The sequence below is a fragment of the Tricharina praecox genome (assembly GCF_024521635.1).
Source record: "Tricharina praecox strain CBS 144465 chromosome Unknown BZA05scaffold_2, whole genome shotgun sequence".
Taxonomy (NCBI): Eukaryota; Fungi; Ascomycota; class Pezizomycetes; order Pezizales; family Pyronemataceae; genus Tricharina; species Tricharina praecox.
In genome coordinates this window covers 934,264-952,484 of record NW_026250404.1, presented here as the reverse complement: position 1 = coordinate 952,484, position 18,221 = coordinate 934,264, and the positions used below count along the sequence as shown (strand labels likewise).

Here is an 18,221-nt window from a genome sequence, read left to right as displayed (position 1 = left end):
CCGGGCCCGGGATCTCCCCAAGGGGATGCTAGATCCGAACGCAGCGCAGTGCAGTGCAACGCGTACGGTACATACGGTACGGAGAAGTAAGTGAAGACGTTGCCGGACTGCATGGCATGTAGGTACTCTGGAAGGGAGTATGTACTCTATGCGTGGCCATAGAGTGGAGTGTCATGCCAGGTGTGTAGAGTATGGAAGTGGTGACTATCATACTCATGTACTTCTGTCTGTATGGCATGTAGAGCGCCTACTACCTAGAGTACCTAGAATCATACTTTGTACGTACACGGGTGGAATGTCCAATCACGATTAGAAGATTGAGATATCGGGTGTGGTTTTTTTCTTTTTTCTTCGTGTCCTATCGTGCTTAGCCTTCCGGGATATCCCATTCGGGGAATAACTAATTCTTCTCTTGTCTCTCTTCTCTTGCCTTCGAGAGCTCTGTTGTCTGTCTTTCTTTCTGGGAGTGTCTCTCTTTTCGGCCGGTTTTTTCTTTCTTTCTTGTCTTTTCTTGTCTTTTCTTTTCTTTTCTTCGGTCCGTTCATTTTTCCCCCTCCGCCATGCTGCAATTGGTGTGACTTTTCTCCCTCCCTCCCTTGGGTTGGGTTGGGGCTGGCTGGCTGGCTGGATGGACAGGTTTCCCACTTTTTTTTGGCTTGCTTGCTCGGGTTGTTTCTTCATAAAGAAGGGGTTGGCGAGCGAAGCAGATCAGAGCAGGCAAGCAGGCAAGCAGGCAAGCAGGCAGACAGGCGAGCTCGAGGAGGAGGGGAGGGGGGCGGAGGGCAGGGCAGGGCTAAAGCTCGACTCGACTCATCGCTTCGGACGGAGGAAGGAACGAAAAGGATGGGCAGGAAGGAAGGAAGGAAGGAGCTCTCTCTCTGCTGCTCTCTCTGTCGCTCTCTCAGGATCAAGGGAGGGAAAGTGTGGATGCCTTGCTTGATTCGATTCGTCAACGGCGGCTGCCGTGCTGCTTGCTTCTTGCTGCTGCCACATGCTGCCATGCCATGCTGCTACCATACCTACCGGTATGTATGCTGTGTAGCAGTCGTATCTAACTATCTGCTTGCTTTATCATCCCATCCTCCGTGAGTCCGTGGTTTATTCTTACTCTTCTTATCCGGGAGGGCCAGTCACATTCCAGTTCCAGTTCCACTGGCCAGTCGGGAATCAAATGTGGGAATCTATGTAGAGTATGTAGATTCTCCATGTGGCATTCGGGACCATATGCTCGGAAGGGAGCGAGATGCCAGAACAGAACGGAGCAAAGCCATGGTCGTGAAGCTCTGCGCGAGGAGGGTGTGTATGTGGTCGCAGCTCGAGCTCTGCAGTGGCTGTTTAGAATTATTCGGGCCTTTCGGATTCTCCCCTTTCTTTCGCGGCACCGACCAGACAAAGTGAGACCCGTCCCAAAGCCGATAGTTATGTTTTCGGCCCTCGTGGTATGTACCCAACCATCCTAACCGTTTCGAACTCGTCTCCCATTGCGAATTGTTGAGACACTAGATATCGTGATCGTCCGGCCGCTTCGCCGCGAGCTGCAGCGGGGACTAAGTCAACTCTACGATGCCTACTATGCCTACTCTAGATACAAAAGATAAGTTCTGGGGAAAAAGCAAAGAGACGTCCTACCTTCTTGCCTGCTTGCGTGGGTGTTAGGTGTGTGTCTTTTTTCCTGTGTGCGCCGTGCGAACCGCTGCGTCTCGTCTCGTCTCGTCTCGTCTCGAGCCCGTGTAGACCGTATCCTAGCCCTATGTATGTACTCTAGATATACACTTACCTACCTCTGCTCGAGCTCGAGCCCGTCCGTACTCCACACAGGAAGGAAGCCGGGTTCTTCAAGTGCGTGCTCCAGGTTGGCATCGTGCTCTAGTAGGTAGAGCAAAGCAGCTGGCGCACGGCCGTGGTACGTTTCTGTAGATAGGTATCGTATGTAGGTGTGTATCTTGTACATAGGCATGTACTCTGCCCGCATCGGCGCGGAGGTATTCTATGAAGACCAAGACCAAGACCAAGACCAAGACCACGGCCACGACCACAACAGCGGATACGACGTCCACGACGAATATGCCACGACGATGTCCATGGGCAGCAAGCTCCTCGGACGGCCCACAGTGCTTTTGTCGCCGTTCCGTACAACCAGGCTGGTCTGCCTTCGGGCGAACTTGCACTGTGCAGCGGGCCAGAGTGGTTTTTTTTCTTTCTTAGAGTGCCGGTCGAGTATGTATAGAGGTACTCTAGGTAGGCACTCTAGTCCGTACCTATCTGCCACTGCTCTCATTACCACGCACTTCTTTGTCGACGTCTTCTTCTCGCACATGCTATCGCCCAGCAAGTTGCAACCAACAGGCAACTCGGGCAGCATAAGCAGCAGCACAAGCAGACGCAGCAGAAGCGTGTGCAGAAGAGACATGCTCTAGTCCGTCTCGCAAGGCCAAGGTCGGCGGGCTTTGTGGTAAATATGCAGCTGTCTGCAGAGGATGTATGTGCTGCCTACCAACTCCAGTAGGTCAGTACCGGTACCGGCAGGCAGGCAGGCAGGAGGCTGTACGTACCGTGCCCATCCTGCAAAGCTGTGTGGTTCGCTTGAACAGCTCTGTTGGCTGTTCTTCCGGACGTTTTTTTTTGCCTCTGCAAACTAGGATGAGTGATTAGGGAGCTTGTTTTTTTTCTTCTGCTTTTTTTTTCCTTCCTCGTCGTGTCTGCGCTGCTGTGCACAACGCGGAACCATGCTGACTTACGCTGATTGAGTGACATGGAGCCGTTCGCGGGAGTTTGAGGCGAAGCGAGAAGAGAAGTGAGAAGTGAGAGCTGCTGCTGCGGCATGGATATCGTAGCGTCGGCGCCATGCCCCTTCGGCCTTAGAGCCGTGGCGTGGCGGCGGCGGCACACGGTAGAGTATTATTGTCGATGGAAGTCTTTCTCTATCTGCCAAGTGCTGTGTTGGTGACTCGGTGGGCGGATGTCGAGGTCAGAGGTAGATACCGGCAGTATGTAGAGCACTCTACTGAGTACTCTGTATTGCGGCATTGGAAATCTGGAGACGGATCACAACGGCGGCGACGACGACAACGACGACGACAGCCAGCTAGCCAGCCAGCCGGAAGTACCTAGATGTACGCCGAGTGCAGTCAATCAATCAATCAATCAATCAATCCCGCAAGAGCAGCTAGCCAGAGTGACGGACGAGACAGCTGGGAAAGAACGAACGAACGGACGAGGGAAGGAAGGAAAGCCGAAGAAAGCTGCTGCCATCCAACTCGCCTCGCCCTTCCTCCCCGTCGTGCTCCTCCATACACCCGCCGCCCTCCTCCTCCTACTTGACCCACCCACTTCCCTCCTCCGAATCTTTCCCCACGTCCCCTCCTCCGCCCACACACACCTCCCCCTCCAACCACCGCCCCCCCGTGAAACTTACTAACCTCCCTTGCTCCCCCCCTCCTCGTTCTCTTCTTCTTCTTCTTCCTCCTCCCCCCCTCCATCTCTCTCCTCCTCCACCTCCTCATCTACTACTTCATTCCTCATCCTCCCCCCTCCTCCCTCCCTCCTTCCCTCACTTCTATCCCTCACATCCTCCCTCTTATCGGCGAGCCATATCTGTCTGCTCCATTCTCGCAGAACCACCACCCCCAGTCCAAACTCGGTCGATATCTCCTTATCTCGATCCCGCTCTACCATCACCACCACCACCACCACCACCACCACCACCACCACCACCACCACAACCAACTGCTACCGCACAAGAAAAAATACCATCTGGAATCACCTCCGACAATTGGACAGGCCAAGATGACCGGTTTCTACACATTTAAATGGTTCGTTTAGAATCCCGTTTCTCAGCTCGCATCCCAGATCCTCGCAGAAACTGTTTTGCGGCATCGCAATCGAGTCAAGGCAGGGATGGCGATCGTCACTCCCGACGTCGTCATCCGCGATATGACGAACAGCCGAGCAGGCGTGTCTAGAGTACCACCATGTTTCGGAGAAACCTGAGTACTGACAGCTCTCGAAAAACAGGGACCATCCCGCCAATGAGGTTTACGTCACTGGAACATTCGATGGCTGGAGCAGGAGTACCAAGCTCGACAAGGCTGGCGAGGTTTTCGTGAAGAAAGTCGAGCTGCCCGTTGAGAATATCCTCTACAAGGTACGTTCTTTTCTCTTATCTCACTATTTTTTCGACGCTTCAGTGCCAGCAATTCTATTTTTTCCCCTGCGCTATGCCCGCTTGATCCGGGCTTTGTTGTGTGGGTCAAAGAACGAGCGCCTTTCGCTGGTTTCGGTTGCGCTTCGGAAGAGGAAGAAGAAAAAAAAAGCATGGCGTAACCAGGAGCTAAGACCGTAGCGATGACGTCTGTCAACATCGCTGCCCTTATCTCATCCCCCTCCAAAACAACCTCCTACCTACCACCCATTGCTTCTTTTTCTTCTTAAGAGCGAGCGTCGCATTTCTCAATCATCCATTCTCGTTCAATACCATCAGCCGAGATTGATCCGAAACGGAAGCTGATATATTCCTCCTACCAATAGTTTGTTGTTGACGGAAACTGGGTAACCGATCCCAACGCACCTCTCGAGACCGAAGAGTCCGGAGTTCAGAACAACATCCTCTTGTCGACTGTTATTGCCGAGACCGAAGAAGAGAAAGCTATGGAAGCCGCCATCATCAACAGCGCGGCCCCCGAGTCGACCACTGCCGTCCTCGCTGCCGTTGTCCCCAAGGAAACCGAGACCGTTGTCATCACATCCATCGCTCCCGAATCCACCACCGCTTCGCTCGCTGGAGGTGTTCCTCTCGAGCAGCCCACTCCCGGCGCTGGCGATGTTCCCGGTGGATTCCCCGAGACTCCTGCCTCCGAGATCGTCGACCCTACCCCCGTGGCCCTCAAGGAGGTCGAGCAAATTTTCTCTGTCAAGCCCCTCCCTGCTTCGGAGACGGCCGAGAACCCCATCACCCTGCAGCCTGGCGAGGCTGTCCCCCAGATTGGCACCGAGTCGATCGACTCGCACGTCACGCTCGATAAGGAATCCTACGAGAAGGGCGCCACCAACTTCCCCATCGGTTCCTGGGTCTTGCCCGATGTCGTTACCCCTGCCGAGCAGCGCGCCGCCGAGGGACGTGGTGTCCTGGATCTTCCCCGCAACTTGATTCCCGAGAGCTCACTGCCCATCACATCGGCCGCCGAGGCTGCTGAGGTGAAGGAGGCTGATGTTCCCGAGATCGTCAAGGAGAGCCAAGAGAAGGCCCACGCCCCGGCTGAGGCTTCGGCGATCGCCGACGCTGTTGAGCTGAAGGCTGCGGTTGAGAGCGAATTGAAGACCGAGGTCACCGAGACGCCCGCCATCGCCGAGGGCAACACCGTTACCGAGCAAGCTGTCGAGGTTGCCGGACAGGCCACCGAGCAGGGCAAGGTCATCGCCGAACAGGCTGTCGAGGTGGCCGGACAGGCTACCGAGCAAGCCACCATCATCGCCGCACAGGTTTCGGAGCAGGCTAAGATCGCCGCCGCCACTGCCGCTCCCGTTGTGTCGGAAGTGATCGCCAAGGTCGCCAATGCCACCGGTCTGAGTGCTGCTCCCATTGAGCGGCCCGCGTCGCCCGTTCCCGAGGTCGTCAAGCAGAGCATTACCGAGGCTGGTGCTCCGGCCGAGGCCGCTGCCTACGAAGATCTCGTCGAGGCCAAGAAGGAGGTCGAGACCGAGCTCAAGCAGGAAGTCGTTGAGGCTCTCCCAATCACCGAGGGACCCAAGGAGGAGGCCGAGCCCACTCCCGCTCCCACTCCCGCTCCCGTCGCTCTAGTGAACGCCGCCAAGATTGCCGACCAGAAGGCCCCTATCGTCACGAACGGCATCAACACCAAGACCATCATGCACCACGAGATTACCCTTAACAAGCCTGCAGATATCGTTCCCGAACCGGTCAAGCACAGTGTCGCGGAGGCTGGTGTTTCGGCGGAGGCTGCTAGTGAGCCCAAGGCTATCGTGCGCAAGGAGGCTGTCGAGGAGCAGCTCAAGGAGAATGTAAGGCCAAGCGCGCCTATCCCCCAAACCAACGGCGCTTCTGGGGCTAAGACTAGCATTGAGACTCCCAGAAAGAGCACGGAAGCCGCCACATCGTCATCGTCAAAAAAGTCCAAACGGAGAAGCTTCTTTGGGGCGATCTTGTCAAAGCTACACTTCGGGAAATCGTAGGACGGCTAGCTGCCGGCCTCGGTGAGAGTCGTCTTTGGCGGCGCGCGCAAAGGATGGGGTTGGGTTTACATTGCTACTGAAGTTCGCTGCCGAGTTCCAGAAAACAGCGTGAACACTTCCTTGATGCCTTGATGATTTACGTTGTATGATTTCTTCAGATTTGGCCTTGGGAGGAGCGTTTGCTAGCCGGTGTTTTTTTGTGCGCAGCGCGGTCTTTTGCTTTGGTTTGTCTTTTCTTTGTGTTTCCTTCCTCACTTCTTCCCCATGACATCAATAGCATTACTGCGATGTTTTACTTCCATTTCCTTACTTTGTCATTTGGTTGTACTGCACTGGTTCTGCTGCTGCTTTTATATTCTAGGGCTTTCTAATTCTACAAAATGGGGTGTTTTACTTTTTGCTTCTTGCGTATTGTGTGCGGGTGTGCGAGAGATTCGGCGGGGGCAGGTGCTCGGGGTGGGAAAAAAAACCGGGGGAACACAGCGATGACAAATGCAACCTTTTCTTTCTTTTCTTTTGTGTCTTTTTTTTTATGGGGTGTTTTTCTCCCGGTTTTTGTTTTTAGAGAATATTGAGCTCGGAGCTGTCTGTATGTTGTGCATGATCATGAATGATAATGACATTTTCTATTTCAATCTATCTACAGTCACTGTCACACTGTCACACCGCTTCTGTTTCCGTTTGCATTTCATGCTGTGTGAGTGCGAGTGCGTGAGATGGCCACTGTGTGCGAAACGATACAGGAAACAATTGCGAAGTGTGGGGTAAACGACGTTTCTGGCGGTATGGGCGGCATATGTAGTAGATATTGGGGAGATTTTGCGGGGTGGATGCTAGATGGGGAGTGGGTTGGTGGGCGCTGACGGCCGGATAGGTAAAGTATGGTCCACATCTCTCGACACTGTCCCATCCGTCGCCAAGCCAGCCCTCCGCTGAGTCATAATTACCCCCTCCCCCTCCCCTCACAGTGGGCGCTGCTGCCTGCATGCGGTGGAGGGTGCACTCTGGAGTCTGGAGGGGCGTTGAGGTGGGAATCTGGATGCAAGGAGATGGGCATCGGATGTTACCAGTGTAACCAGTGTGACCAGTTTAATGTCGAGTTGACTTTCTGCTCGGAGACTTTGTTGAGGTTGGCCGTGATTCAAGTGCTCTCCCCGGGCAGTGCTCCTGATGGTCCAGTCCGGACTACATCAGTGGCCAGTCCAGTCCATAAAATTTGAGGCTGCTGTAGATAAGATGTAGATACCTAGTCAGTCCGTCTGTGATTTTGCCGGTACGGACTGCGGTTGACTGCTGCCACATTCTGATTTTTTTGGCATGTGGCTGACCGCTTACATAGAACCCCACCTAGCATCGAATCCTTTACATATGAGAAGCAACATCGCCGCAACTCTTTCAGCCCCTTCACAATCCATGATTCCATCCTGTTGATTATGGAGGTACCTATCACGTGTTTTCTTCACCGTATGTCACTCGCCTGTTTCACTGTTCACTGTTATGTTTTACCCAGGGTAGGTACTGCAAAAACGCTGTGGCTGGGCGCGTCCGTCCGTACGTCCTGTCCAGTCCTACCAGCCAGCGGCGCAGGCTTCTACCCAATCCAGTCCAGTCCAATCCAAGCTCGGCATCAAGACGGACGGACAGGACGGAATACACCTCTCAGTGCAACCTGTCCATCCAGTCCATCCAGTCCAGTCCAAGCCCGGCCTCAAGACGGACGGACGGACGGGACAGAATACACCTCTCAGTCCTCAGTCCAGTGCACCCAGTCCATCCGGTCCGACTAATGCCGAAAAATGGACTGCTGAATTGCACTGCACTGAACTATCGGAGGCCCTGGAGTCTGCCTCTCCCGCTTCCCTCAATCAACAGCGTACGTGTACCAAGCCGGGGAGACCGACAGATGGATCCCATAGGCATGCTGCTTGGAAAGTAGGTATTTCTCCGCGGCAGATCTGCGTTTTCGTTTTGTTTCGTGGGACGCGTGCAGGACTCCTGCCATCTCCTGGGCAGTGAGCTGCGAATCGGCCAGACCGGACCGCGAGGGAAGTAGGGTCTAGATGGGGATCAGTGGGTTTAAGTGCGGAGCCCGACAGTTGCGAGTGTTGATATGTGCAGCCATGAGCTGTCATGGTGGATCCGAGGACGTGATGTTCCGAAGCTAGCCCGTCGCAGAAGCTGGTTCGCACCGAGGATGCTGGATAGGGTACCCCACTTCCGCAACCGGGTCGTCCGGAACGTGCTGTGCCTTCTTGAGGGACCCATTGTTGGTCGGGTCGGAGGGGAACGAGCTCAGCACCGCAGTGTCGGAGGGAGGCCGAGGAACGCAGCCTTCGGACGGCGACATGGACGTCAAAACGTCCCTGGATCGGGCGTATGATTTCAAGAGTATGCGGTACTCCAGCTTACCGAAGCGAGAAACACATCGATCCCCGGCGCTTGGTTATGGGGAGCGATTTGCGTCAGCGCTGGCGTCATTTCGCGCCGAGTGATCGTGTCGAGACCAAATCGTCCCTCGACACTTGCACACTTCAATGACGACGCGTAAGTCTAAGAACCGGCTCCCTCCTTTTATCCCCCACCTTTCTTCCCTTCTTCCCCTCCTTCTCCCCCATCTTTCTCTTCTTCACCAACAACAACATGACCAACATCATCAACATCAACAATAAAAACCACCGACCAAAACCCTCATCTCGCGCCATCGGTCCATCACCGAGCACCAACAAACCAACAAGCAAACAACGAACCAACCAACCACAACCGCTCGATCAAAAAACCATGACTACCATTACCACGAACAACGTCCAGACCGCCGACAAGGGCGGGGCCACTACACCGCCCCCACCATCAAAGCCGTCAGCGACTTTGTTCGATATCCTCGAGTTCCTGGCCGGGTTCCTGGCCGGGTTCCTGGCCGAACTCGAGGTCGACGCTAGCGATAACATCGCCGACGATATTGAGAGTGCGAACGACACTAACATCACAACGCTGGCGTTGTCACTACAACTTTCTTCTCGACGTTGTCGAGGAGGAGAACGAAGGAGATGAGGCCGGCAAAGAGGAGGCCGGCAAAGAGGAGGCTGGCAAGGCTGGGGAGATTTCTCCCCTTTGCCTATGTTTTTGTTTTTGTTTCTTCACGTTCATCAAAGAACTCTGCGGCGCTGATCGTAAGTCCAAGTCCATAAAGAGGAACCGTGGCGGCACCATGGTTGTTCCAGGCCCCTCGACGGAGGATGTAAGTATTCGTTTAATCTCTTCAGATGCCCCACCATAGTTGCTGGTGAGTCTTGTAGATTCAGTCCTGGCGCCATTCCCCGACGGCTTCGGGCACGAGAACGACTACTTTTCCGGGAAGCATTAACCGAGTGATGCGCTATGAATCTGTGCTGACCTACATCCTTTGCAGTTGCCGAGCTATTGGCTGGGGCCGAAGACTCCGGTTTTGCTGACGGTGCCACCTGTAAGCTGCCTTTCTTCTCTTTCGTCGCTGATATTACAGCTCATGCTGACTTCTCTGTGGCTGCAAAAGACGAGAGTGAAATAGAGGATGAGAGCCAATTCACCATCAACGAGTTTCTCGAAAACACCGAGACTGCCGAGGATTCAGTGAGCCGCGCAGAGAGCAGGGCCAGCATCGTTTTTACGAATAAAGGGGTTTCAACACCCTTTCAACCTTTGGGCATCAGTATTTCCGTGTTTATCTTGAAGTCTCCAACGGCTGGTACATACAACTTTTTGTTATGTCTGTTCAGTATTCCAAGAACGAATGCCAATAACAGCAGCAGAGCCATGTATGCAGGGAGAAACGACCCCCGTACTATGTTGGGACTGGACCATGGTAGATAAATACATAGCCCAGCATAGCGATTCGCTATCGGACAGGACTCCCATTTCGCCGTGCCGAGCTGGAAGCGAAGCGCCGAAGCCTGATCCGGAGATATTGGAGTCCTAGAGTAAAGCATAGGCGCTGCTAAAAGCGCGAGAACCGCCGAGATGGTATTGACCCTCCAGTGCTCGCATGGGGCGAGGGGATCGAGTATCACTGCGCGTGGTCCACCGATTGGTTTCTGTCGTTTATCATTTCCGCTCTTCGCCCTCCTTCGAGCCCTCCTTCGAGCCCTCCTTCTTACGTCACCTTCGACCTGCCATGAATCGCGAATAAGAACGCCATCACCGAGATACCTATCCAAATCAAAGTGTAGGTACCTAGTGGGCTCGATGGAGGCCGAGTGATACATTGTACGTACTCTACGTTGTACGTGGCTATCGGAGCCGCCCGCTGCAAGTCGTATTCGACCTGTGACGCCGAATGTGCTGTCTCGCAGTCCAGGCGCACAAAAGTGCGCTTAATATGTATCTTGGGAAATATAACCGAGTGATATCTATCGCATGCATACGAACTCTGCAGGAGGTCATCAGCCACACCGACCACATCGAAACCCCCATTCAAAGCCACTCGTCGTTATAACACAACGAGAGAAACTATAGAAATGAAGCATGTGGCGCAGTTGAGAAGTGTCCGGGTGTATGTAGGGTATCGGTCAACGGGTGTTGATGTTGGCCGAGATCACCAGGATACGGGAGGGGAGGTGGCTGATGAGGCAGCTGTGGCTGATGATCTTAGCGTGTCCACGATTTTGCTACATCGTCTAGTGCACCGCCAGCCGGATAAGCTTAACCAGTAGCTAACAAGCTCCACGCACCCCAGCAACAAGCAACAAACAACAAGCACCCAACAGCTCTCCATCACTTACTACATATACTATGGTACCTCTACCTCGCGCGACAGCGACGCAGCAGCGGTCCCCAACGGGCGCGTCCTTAACGACATCGATCACGCTCCCGCTCACCTCATCGCACATCCTCAACTTCCTGCAGCACCCTCCGCACGTATTCGGCATAAACCCGGACATCAGCGGGTTCACGCGGTCTTCGTCCGCGCCCGACATGTGGACGCTGACGAACCGCATCCCGGTGTTCTTCGGGCTGTTCCACATCACTGCCACGGCGATCGCACTGGTGCGAGATACGGCCGATGGGGTGGTGATGGATGTGGAGGCGGGCGGGTTGGGGTTGACTACTAGGACTAGGAGCACGTGGGTTGTTAAGCAGGCGACGGGCGAGAGTACCGTGCATGAGGTCTTTGAGGTGTTGAGTGCGCCCTGGGGATTGTGCTGGTTTGTGCTGCGTACCGCGAGGGCGAGGCATAAGGTGCTGATAGAGAAGATGGGGTACGCGTGGGAGAGGGATCTTGCGGAGTTTTGATGGAACATGTCACTCACGGAGGGCTGTGGCGACGAAAGCAAGAAAATCTAAGCGTGCTTGAATTGCAAATGCGTTTGTCGGTTCGAGTCCTCTATATATGCCACCCAGCCAGTATGATGCATCAAATAACGGTCGCAGCGTAACCCCCACCACTACCGCCCTCTAAGAAAAAACTCCTCCTCCTCCTCGTCATCGCTTTCTTCACCACTGCTCTCCCCTTCATCCGCCCGGGGCCGCTCCCGGCCCATCTCAAGCCTGATACCCCCACCCTCCCTCTCCCCCACTTTCCTCAGCGCCTCCCTTCTCTCCTTCAGCTTCCTAACTCGCTCCTCCAACCCCTCCATCTCCTCAAACTCCTCTAGCAGCCGTTCCTGCGCCTCCTCATCCTCTCCGTCCTCCACATCTTCCTCCACCATTGGCTTCTCCTCCTTCGCCTTTCCGGTAGCAGCCACGGGTGCCGCCGAGATAACCGCGTGTGAGGGGATTGCCGCTCCGAGTTCCGGCTCGGCGACGACCTCGGCCTCGAAGCGGGCCCACTCGGCGTCGAGACCTGTTTCCTCGGGGGTGGTAGTATTCGTAGTAGTAGAGGCGGCGTGGGGGGCACCGGGGGCTGTGGCAGAGCTGGCGGCGAAGAAGTCGGCCGGTAGGTTCGCGGGCTTGTAGCGTTTCGAGTCCGGGGGGGATGCGGGGTCGGCGACGAGCGGTCGCTTGGAGCTGGTACGCGTTGTCATTGTGTTTGTGTGCTTGCTGGAGCTATCGCAGTGGAAACGGACGGTTGGTGCGTGGGTGTGTAGGTGGGTGGGTGTTTCGCGTGCAAACGGAAATGGGTGGAGATGTGCAGGTATAAGTATCTTCTATTCCGTGTGTGTGGTGTGGTGTACGCGTCCAGCTTTCGTTCGTTCTTGAGAAACCGCAGATCAAGTGGACTATGGTTATGGTGATGGTGCAGAGGCAAACAGGTTCGGATTATATTATGGATGGATGGATGGCCGGTGGTGGTGGTGGTGGTGGTGCGCGGTGACGGGAAGACGGCCAAGGGGTGTGTGGTGTCGAGCAGCAGCGGTCATGGCAGGAACAAGGAAGCAACGGAAGCAGGCAGGCAGGCAGGCCAACGCACGCTAACTTTAATCAGCTGTTGTGCCACCACCACCTCCACACAACATATTTTGAGCCGCGCGCCTTGGGACGGGATGCGGCTTCACGGCAAGGCACTCGCGTATTTTTGGAGAGGGAGCACGCATATATGCGGCGCGGACTGTGGAGTCTGGAGGTCTACTTAGGTCGAATGCTATGATTAAACAAAAACAAATACAAAAGTGCAGAATCTGTCAGCCTTCAGGGCCGGGCGGAGAGCAATGGGAAACCCACGGCGAGCTGATAGGCAACGAACACGGATTTGTACATACACAGTCATAGGTATACTCGTGTCAAATGCTACGATGATGAGACAAAAAAGCGAAGAGTCCGTCAGGAATTGCACAATTGTCATCGCAATACATGCATGCAAGCAGAACAGAAGGAGAAAAGCTAAAAATCTATCAGATCCGCGCAGCCAAAGGCAAACCTCCTAACACTCGCTCCTCTCCCCCCGGGCGACCTCAAAGCATTTTCCTCTGGTTTCTCCTCAATAGGACTTCTCATGGCCGCATCGCGCTCATCAACATCAACTTCGGTACCCTGCGTAGCTCGATCACTAAAGCCGTCTCCATCCTCATCTTCTACCCCTACGCCCTCCCTACCACCACTCCCACGCTTCGTGCTCCAGTCGTCATACCACTCTCCTCCCTTGTCTCGATCGCGCTCAAAAATCAAATTCCTTTCTGTTCTAATCAGTACCGATCCAAATAACCAATCAACGGCGCCTCTTTCTGGAGGGAAGGATGGGGGGTCATGGGGATGAGGGCGTGCTGGTGGGTGGTGGTGGTGGTGGGGAGGGGAATTCATACCGAAATACGTCCAGTTCCATGCCGTTGATCACATTATCCGCCAGGTCGCGCCGACCCATCTGTCCGAACACCCTACGAAGCGTATCGAACAAGTTGGTGCTCTGGTTGTGAATGATGCGCTCGGGCTCAACACCAGCGGCGCGTGCATCCTCACGCGCCTTCTCCTCGGCAACCTTGTGCATGGCAAGTGCACCAAGCAGGTGCTCAGCCGCCTCCTTGAAGCAGCCAATGTTAATACAGCTGACACCTAGGTTGTAGCGAGCGCGTACGAAGTTGGGGTTGATCTGGAGCGCGCGTTCGTATGCGTTGATCGCCTCTTCGCTGCGGCCGGAGTTGGCGAGCGTGGCACCGAGGCGGTTCCACAGCAAGTGCTCGGGGGAAGTAGAGGTGCCTGATGAGTTGAGGGCCGCCTCGAAACAGTCAACTGCCTTGTCGTATTCCTCGTCGCCATAGAACAGAACCCCAAGCCCAACCTGGACGTCGGCGTCCATAGCTTGGCCTTCGGGCACAAGCATAGCCGCCTCGATAAAGAGACCGGTGACGCGATCGTGGAGCGCCTGTCGGTCGTGTATAGTCGCGGGTGGTGGGCCCGCTTTGTCGGCGATCGCGGGGTATTTCGATCGTAGCCAGCGCTCCAGGGAGGAGTATGCCTGTGTGTCGTAGCCCTCGTTGGTGTAGGATACCGCCAGACCCATCAGCGCAGTCAGCTTACCCTCGTCCAGCCGCAGCGCGGCTTCGTAGGCGCGAATGGCAGGGGTCTCTTTCTCGTTCATGGCCTGGCAGGCACCGAGATCAGTCCAGGCGTCCACATGCTTCTCGTTCTGTTGAACCGCAGCCTCGAAGGCCAGGGCAGCAAGCGACAAGTTACCGCCGGTCTCCATAAGCCGCTTGCCCTCGGAGTACGGGTCCTGGTGGGTCATGTAAGGGTTATCTGGCTCGAAGAGGTAGACTCCCATCCCCGGTATCGTCTTCGTCAACGAGTTCTCGGAATTCCACGGGCTCTCGGCGTCGATCTCATTGGTCCAATCCAGAGTCTCCAAGTCCGCGCGCTCTCTAGCCTCCTTCTGAATCCCCTCCCAGATGGCCTGGAAGTCGCCCTGCATCGTTTCCGTGCCGTTCAGCTCGGCCTCGATAGCCTTGTTCGCTGCCTCATCCAATGCAGCGTCTTGGTCCAACTCCCGGAACTGCTCCTCCCATCTCTCCTCATCCAACTCCACCACAGCCTCCTTCCCTTTGCCATGGTGGTCCATCTGCTGGGGATGGTGGTGCTGATGCATCTGCGGCTGCATCCCGGAGTATATCGGCATACCCGCGTTAAGGTTGTACCCATTAATCTGTCTAAAGTACTGTCCCTGCTGGTTCAGCCCCTGTTGTTGCTGCATGATGGGCTGCTGCGACGCCATCCGCGGATCCGCATGCGCGGCGCCGGGCTGGAAGCTCTCGAACTCCGCGGCATTCCACTGCGGACCCGCCTTCCCGGCGTGGAAGGCCGCCTCCATACGGGCTTGGTCGTCCGGACCCATGTGTTGCGGGAACTCCTGCGCCCAGGCCGCTTGCGGTCCTCCCTGCATCTGCGCGCCTTGCGACATGTCCGCAAGGCCGTGTCGCATGTCGTCGAATACAAAGGGATTGCCGCCATTTTGTTGTTGTTGCGCGTAAAAATCGTTCAGCTAGATGGAAAGCGTGTGAGCTTCTGTGTAGTTTTGGAAACAGCGATGTGGTGGCGGCGGGGGAGGGAGAGGTGTGAGGAGATGATGATGAGGCGGGGATATACCTGTGCGTCGGCAGCAGCTCCCATCCCGCCATCTACGCGCGATCGCAAGCTTCCGCCAGCTCCCATCGACCGCTGGCCCTCGAAGCGATCGCGTTGGAGAGATTTGTCTCCCTGTGTGATCTTGGAGAGCTGGGCCAGCGGGTTCGCGGCCGTCGAACATTCTGCGCCACCCAGGAACGACATCGTGAAGGTACTTTGGGTGTATTCGGTTTGTGAAGGGAGGTGTTGGGACTACGAGTGTTGGTATACGAGTAGCTTCGGCTTGGGAAGGCGGGACGCGAGATGCCTCGTAGAAGAAAGGGAGAAATAAGCTGTAGGGGGGAAGGGGGTGGAGAAACAGAGGCGTTTGTTGTTTTTAATTATGTTATTGTTGGGAAAAGGGACTCTGATGGAGGAATTCTATGGTCGAGGATGGCGAGCGAACGAGAGCAGCAGATCTAGGTCTTGGCGCAGTAGGGACCGAGATTCGTGGCGGGGTGTGGGATGAGTTGTCCGAGAGTGGCCCGGGATTGGCTGAAGCTGCCTCGGGTAACCGCCGGGAATGGACTCCTGCTGACAATTACTGCATATGACAGCCCGCAACCAGAATATTCGAAGTGCTTCAAGATGGGCAGAAATCGAGCTGAAAAGACGGCCAAGAGTGGCGGTGTCGAATATAAGAGCGGGCCAATAATTACTCGTCAAGTCTACCAGAATCAAGAGACTTTCTCCAACAATTTCCAAGTGAACCTTACCTACCGCCTTACACGTGATATTCATAGGATATCACCCGATAATTTCAGTCCAAATTTCTGTGGAATTACCAGTTGCTTTACGGAAGTCCGGTATTGCAGTTGTGATGGTGATGGAAGTCACTATGTGTGGAGTAGATGGGAGATTCACCAGGCGCGCAGAGGCCGATCGCCACCGGAATCTTGCTGACGTCGGCATCGATTGCATTGAATCTGGGCCTGAGGATTCAAGAATGAATAGTGCTCCTTGAGTAGACTTTCAAATGTTTCTGAACCTGCGATCTCCCTCTGGTGCCCCGTGTTTGAAGATTTGTCCAAGTGTCTTCCGCTGCAGTCACACAGATCGGCCAAAACACACGCCATGAAGTTCGACCACCATGAGCCATCCAAGACTATCCGGAGTCTGGAAATCGAAACGGCTGTCAGAAGAGAACCGATCTTGCCCAGGATATCTCTGCCGGTTCTGGATATGGCCGCTAAACTTACTCCACGAAGTCGTCGGTAAGCGGGGATCCAGCGTGCGCAGACACACGCATGGAGTGCGAGGGACAACAGAACGCGGGAGGATCCTTAAAGCTCCAGATCTTGCTTGTGGGCTCACCTCGAACACTCCCTACGAAGCCCGTAGGGTATAGGACTGGATGGTGTAAGACCTCAGCTGCCGTAAAGTCTCTCTCAGCACGAGGTTATCTGGATTCAAACCCAGCAATAGCCTCCATGGAGCGCTCACAGGTCAATCACTGCGAGCGTGTATCTTTAAAAGAGCGGTTTGAATCAGATGAGCTCCTCGGTGAAGCGAGCGAGGACCTTCATGCCGTAGATTATGATTCATGATGCCTTGGTGGATTTCGTTTCGTTCGGTTGCGCGTGGACTATGCCCAAAGCTTTCCAACCACAGCAACAGCGGATTTCTATCTCTATGGAGTATGCGCAGTATCTGTTTCCGACAGTGTCAAGTCGTGGATTGCCCACCTTGGCCACTTGATTCTCTCACCATATGTATCCGGCTGATCACCAAAACTCACGCGGCGTTGTTGTCGTCGTCGGCAATTCCAAATAGATACTAACAGGAGAAAGAAGAGTGTATGCTTAGACATTTAATCTAGAAAGAATGTGTATGTCAGATTCCATGCAAAAAGATCGTATGTACCTACCATCTCGAGCCCGTCCGCCATCGCACGCGTCACAAATTCTCACACCGTCGCCACCTAAGCCCGTCTGGCCAGCGACACGTGACTACGTGCTGCGGCACGAAGGGGCGACCGCGTCTATTCCATCTATTCTACGTTGTTGGCCAATCACGTCCCGCACATGGGAACAGCCTCGATCTAGTTCGTTATTGGTACAAATTTGAGGTACGCACCAAGGCTCGGCATGTAGTGTGCTCGAGCCCTTTCATCGATAAACGGTCCAGACCTGCAAATTCCTGGTAAATACTACTATATGGTGATCAATCGCGGTCATCAATATCGACATCGAGAACGACTTATTCGGACAGTTATGTAGATATATGGAGAGAGGAGGTGAAGCATCCGGAATGCGCGGCCGCAATCGATGTCCATTCTACTACCTATATATCTAGATAGTAGATCTTATCGTACATACGAGCGTCGTGAAAACGAACCCGTCATTATCTACAGCAATCATCGATATTGTCACTTTCGAGAAGCGGCCATGATTATTCTATGGCTATATCGATCAGCGAGCCAGATCAGATCTCCCCTGAACTCGAACCCGCCAGCCAAAAAAAAACTCGGATATACGAATTCCGGACACGTTGTTGGAACAATGTATGTACTCGTATGTAGTACTCAGGGGCGGGGCTGCTCCCGTAGTCATCCGTTCGTGCCCGCCCCCTCCCGCCCCTCACCGATGCAGCGGGCAGCACGATTCCCACCGGTTCCTGATGCTAAAGTAGAGCGCTAACTCTGCAGATCAGATGCCCTCGCGCACTCGCGTTAATTACCACGCAGTTTGGACCACGCGGCTAGACTACGCAGCGCAACGCAACGCAACGCAGCGCAACTGAAGCGAGAAAATCCAGGCTCAGAGTTGAGAGCACGGAGCCGGTTCCGATTTGATATCGTGGCTTTGTGGGTGGAGGCTGGACTCTGGAGCCGTGGAGATCATACATACATACGGTCGACGGAAACTCCATTGGTGGGTGGTCACTGGCTAGGAAGATTTACGGCCGCGGTCTTGGGAGGGTGTGCCGCAGAAGAGAAGCCTGCAGGTCTGCTGTCTAGATACCGCGTTCATTGCACATGGGAAACCGAGTTGTCGACTCTAAATTTCGATGGAGAAATTCAGCCGGAT

The 18,221-nt window shown here is 54.7% G+C and overlaps 5 protein-coding genes across 5 annotated transcripts; 1 reads left to right on the top strand and 4 right to left on the bottom strand.

The window, feature by feature from the left end:
* Positions 1-2,281: 2,281 nt before the first annotated feature.
* BZA05DRAFT_433168 (uncharacterized protein) lies at positions 2,282-2,907 on the bottom strand. Its single transcript, XM_051486252.1, has 3 exons — positions 2,739-2,907; positions 2,553-2,628; positions 2,282-2,490 (listed from the first exon to the last, which is right to left on the bottom strand). Exons 1-3 carry the CDS (start codon positions 2,821-2,823, stop codon positions 2,319-2,321), a joined length of 333 nt encoding a protein of 110 aa, XP_051343485.1. The 5' UTR covers positions 2,824-2,907; the 3' UTR covers positions 2,282-2,318.
* Positions 2,908-3,786: 879 nt separating this feature from the next.
* BZA05DRAFT_441045 (uncharacterized protein) lies at positions 3,787-6,189 on the top strand (the record flags this gene model as incomplete). The annotated part of the gene is made up of 3 exons (XM_051486638.1): positions 3,787-3,812; positions 4,015-4,144; positions 4,528-6,189. 3 exons carry the CDS (start codon positions 3,787-3,789, stop codon positions 6,187-6,189), a joined length of 1,818 nt encoding a protein of 605 aa, XP_051343484.1.
* Positions 6,190-10,873: 4,684 nt separating this feature from the next.
* On the bottom strand, positions 10,874-11,506 carry BZA05DRAFT_384649 (uncharacterized protein; the record flags this gene model as incomplete). The annotated part of the gene is made up of 1 exon (XM_051482338.1): positions 10,874-11,506. The coding sequence occupies exon 1, from the start codon at positions 11,460-11,462 to the stop codon at positions 10,875-10,877; it is 588 nt and encodes a 195-aa protein (XP_051343483.1). The 5' UTR covers positions 11,463-11,506.
* BZA05DRAFT_384648 (uncharacterized protein) lies at positions 11,507-12,509 on the bottom strand. Its single transcript, XM_051482337.1, has one exon. It carries the CDS (start codon positions 12,183-12,185, stop codon positions 11,607-11,609), a length of 579 nt encoding a protein of 192 aa, XP_051343482.1. The 5' UTR covers positions 12,186-12,509; the 3' UTR covers positions 11,507-11,606.
* Positions 12,510-12,770: 261 nt separating this feature from the next.
* Positions 12,771-15,647, bottom strand: BZA05DRAFT_384647 (uncharacterized protein). The gene is made up of 3 exons (XM_051482336.1): positions 15,175-15,647; positions 13,401-15,070; positions 12,771-13,274 (listed from the first exon to the last, which is right to left on the bottom strand). Exons 1-3 carry the CDS (start codon positions 15,355-15,357, stop codon positions 13,256-13,258), a joined length of 1,872 nt encoding a protein of 623 aa, XP_051343481.1. The 5' UTR covers positions 15,358-15,647; the 3' UTR covers positions 12,771-13,255.
* Positions 15,648-18,221: the final 2,574 nt, after the last annotated feature.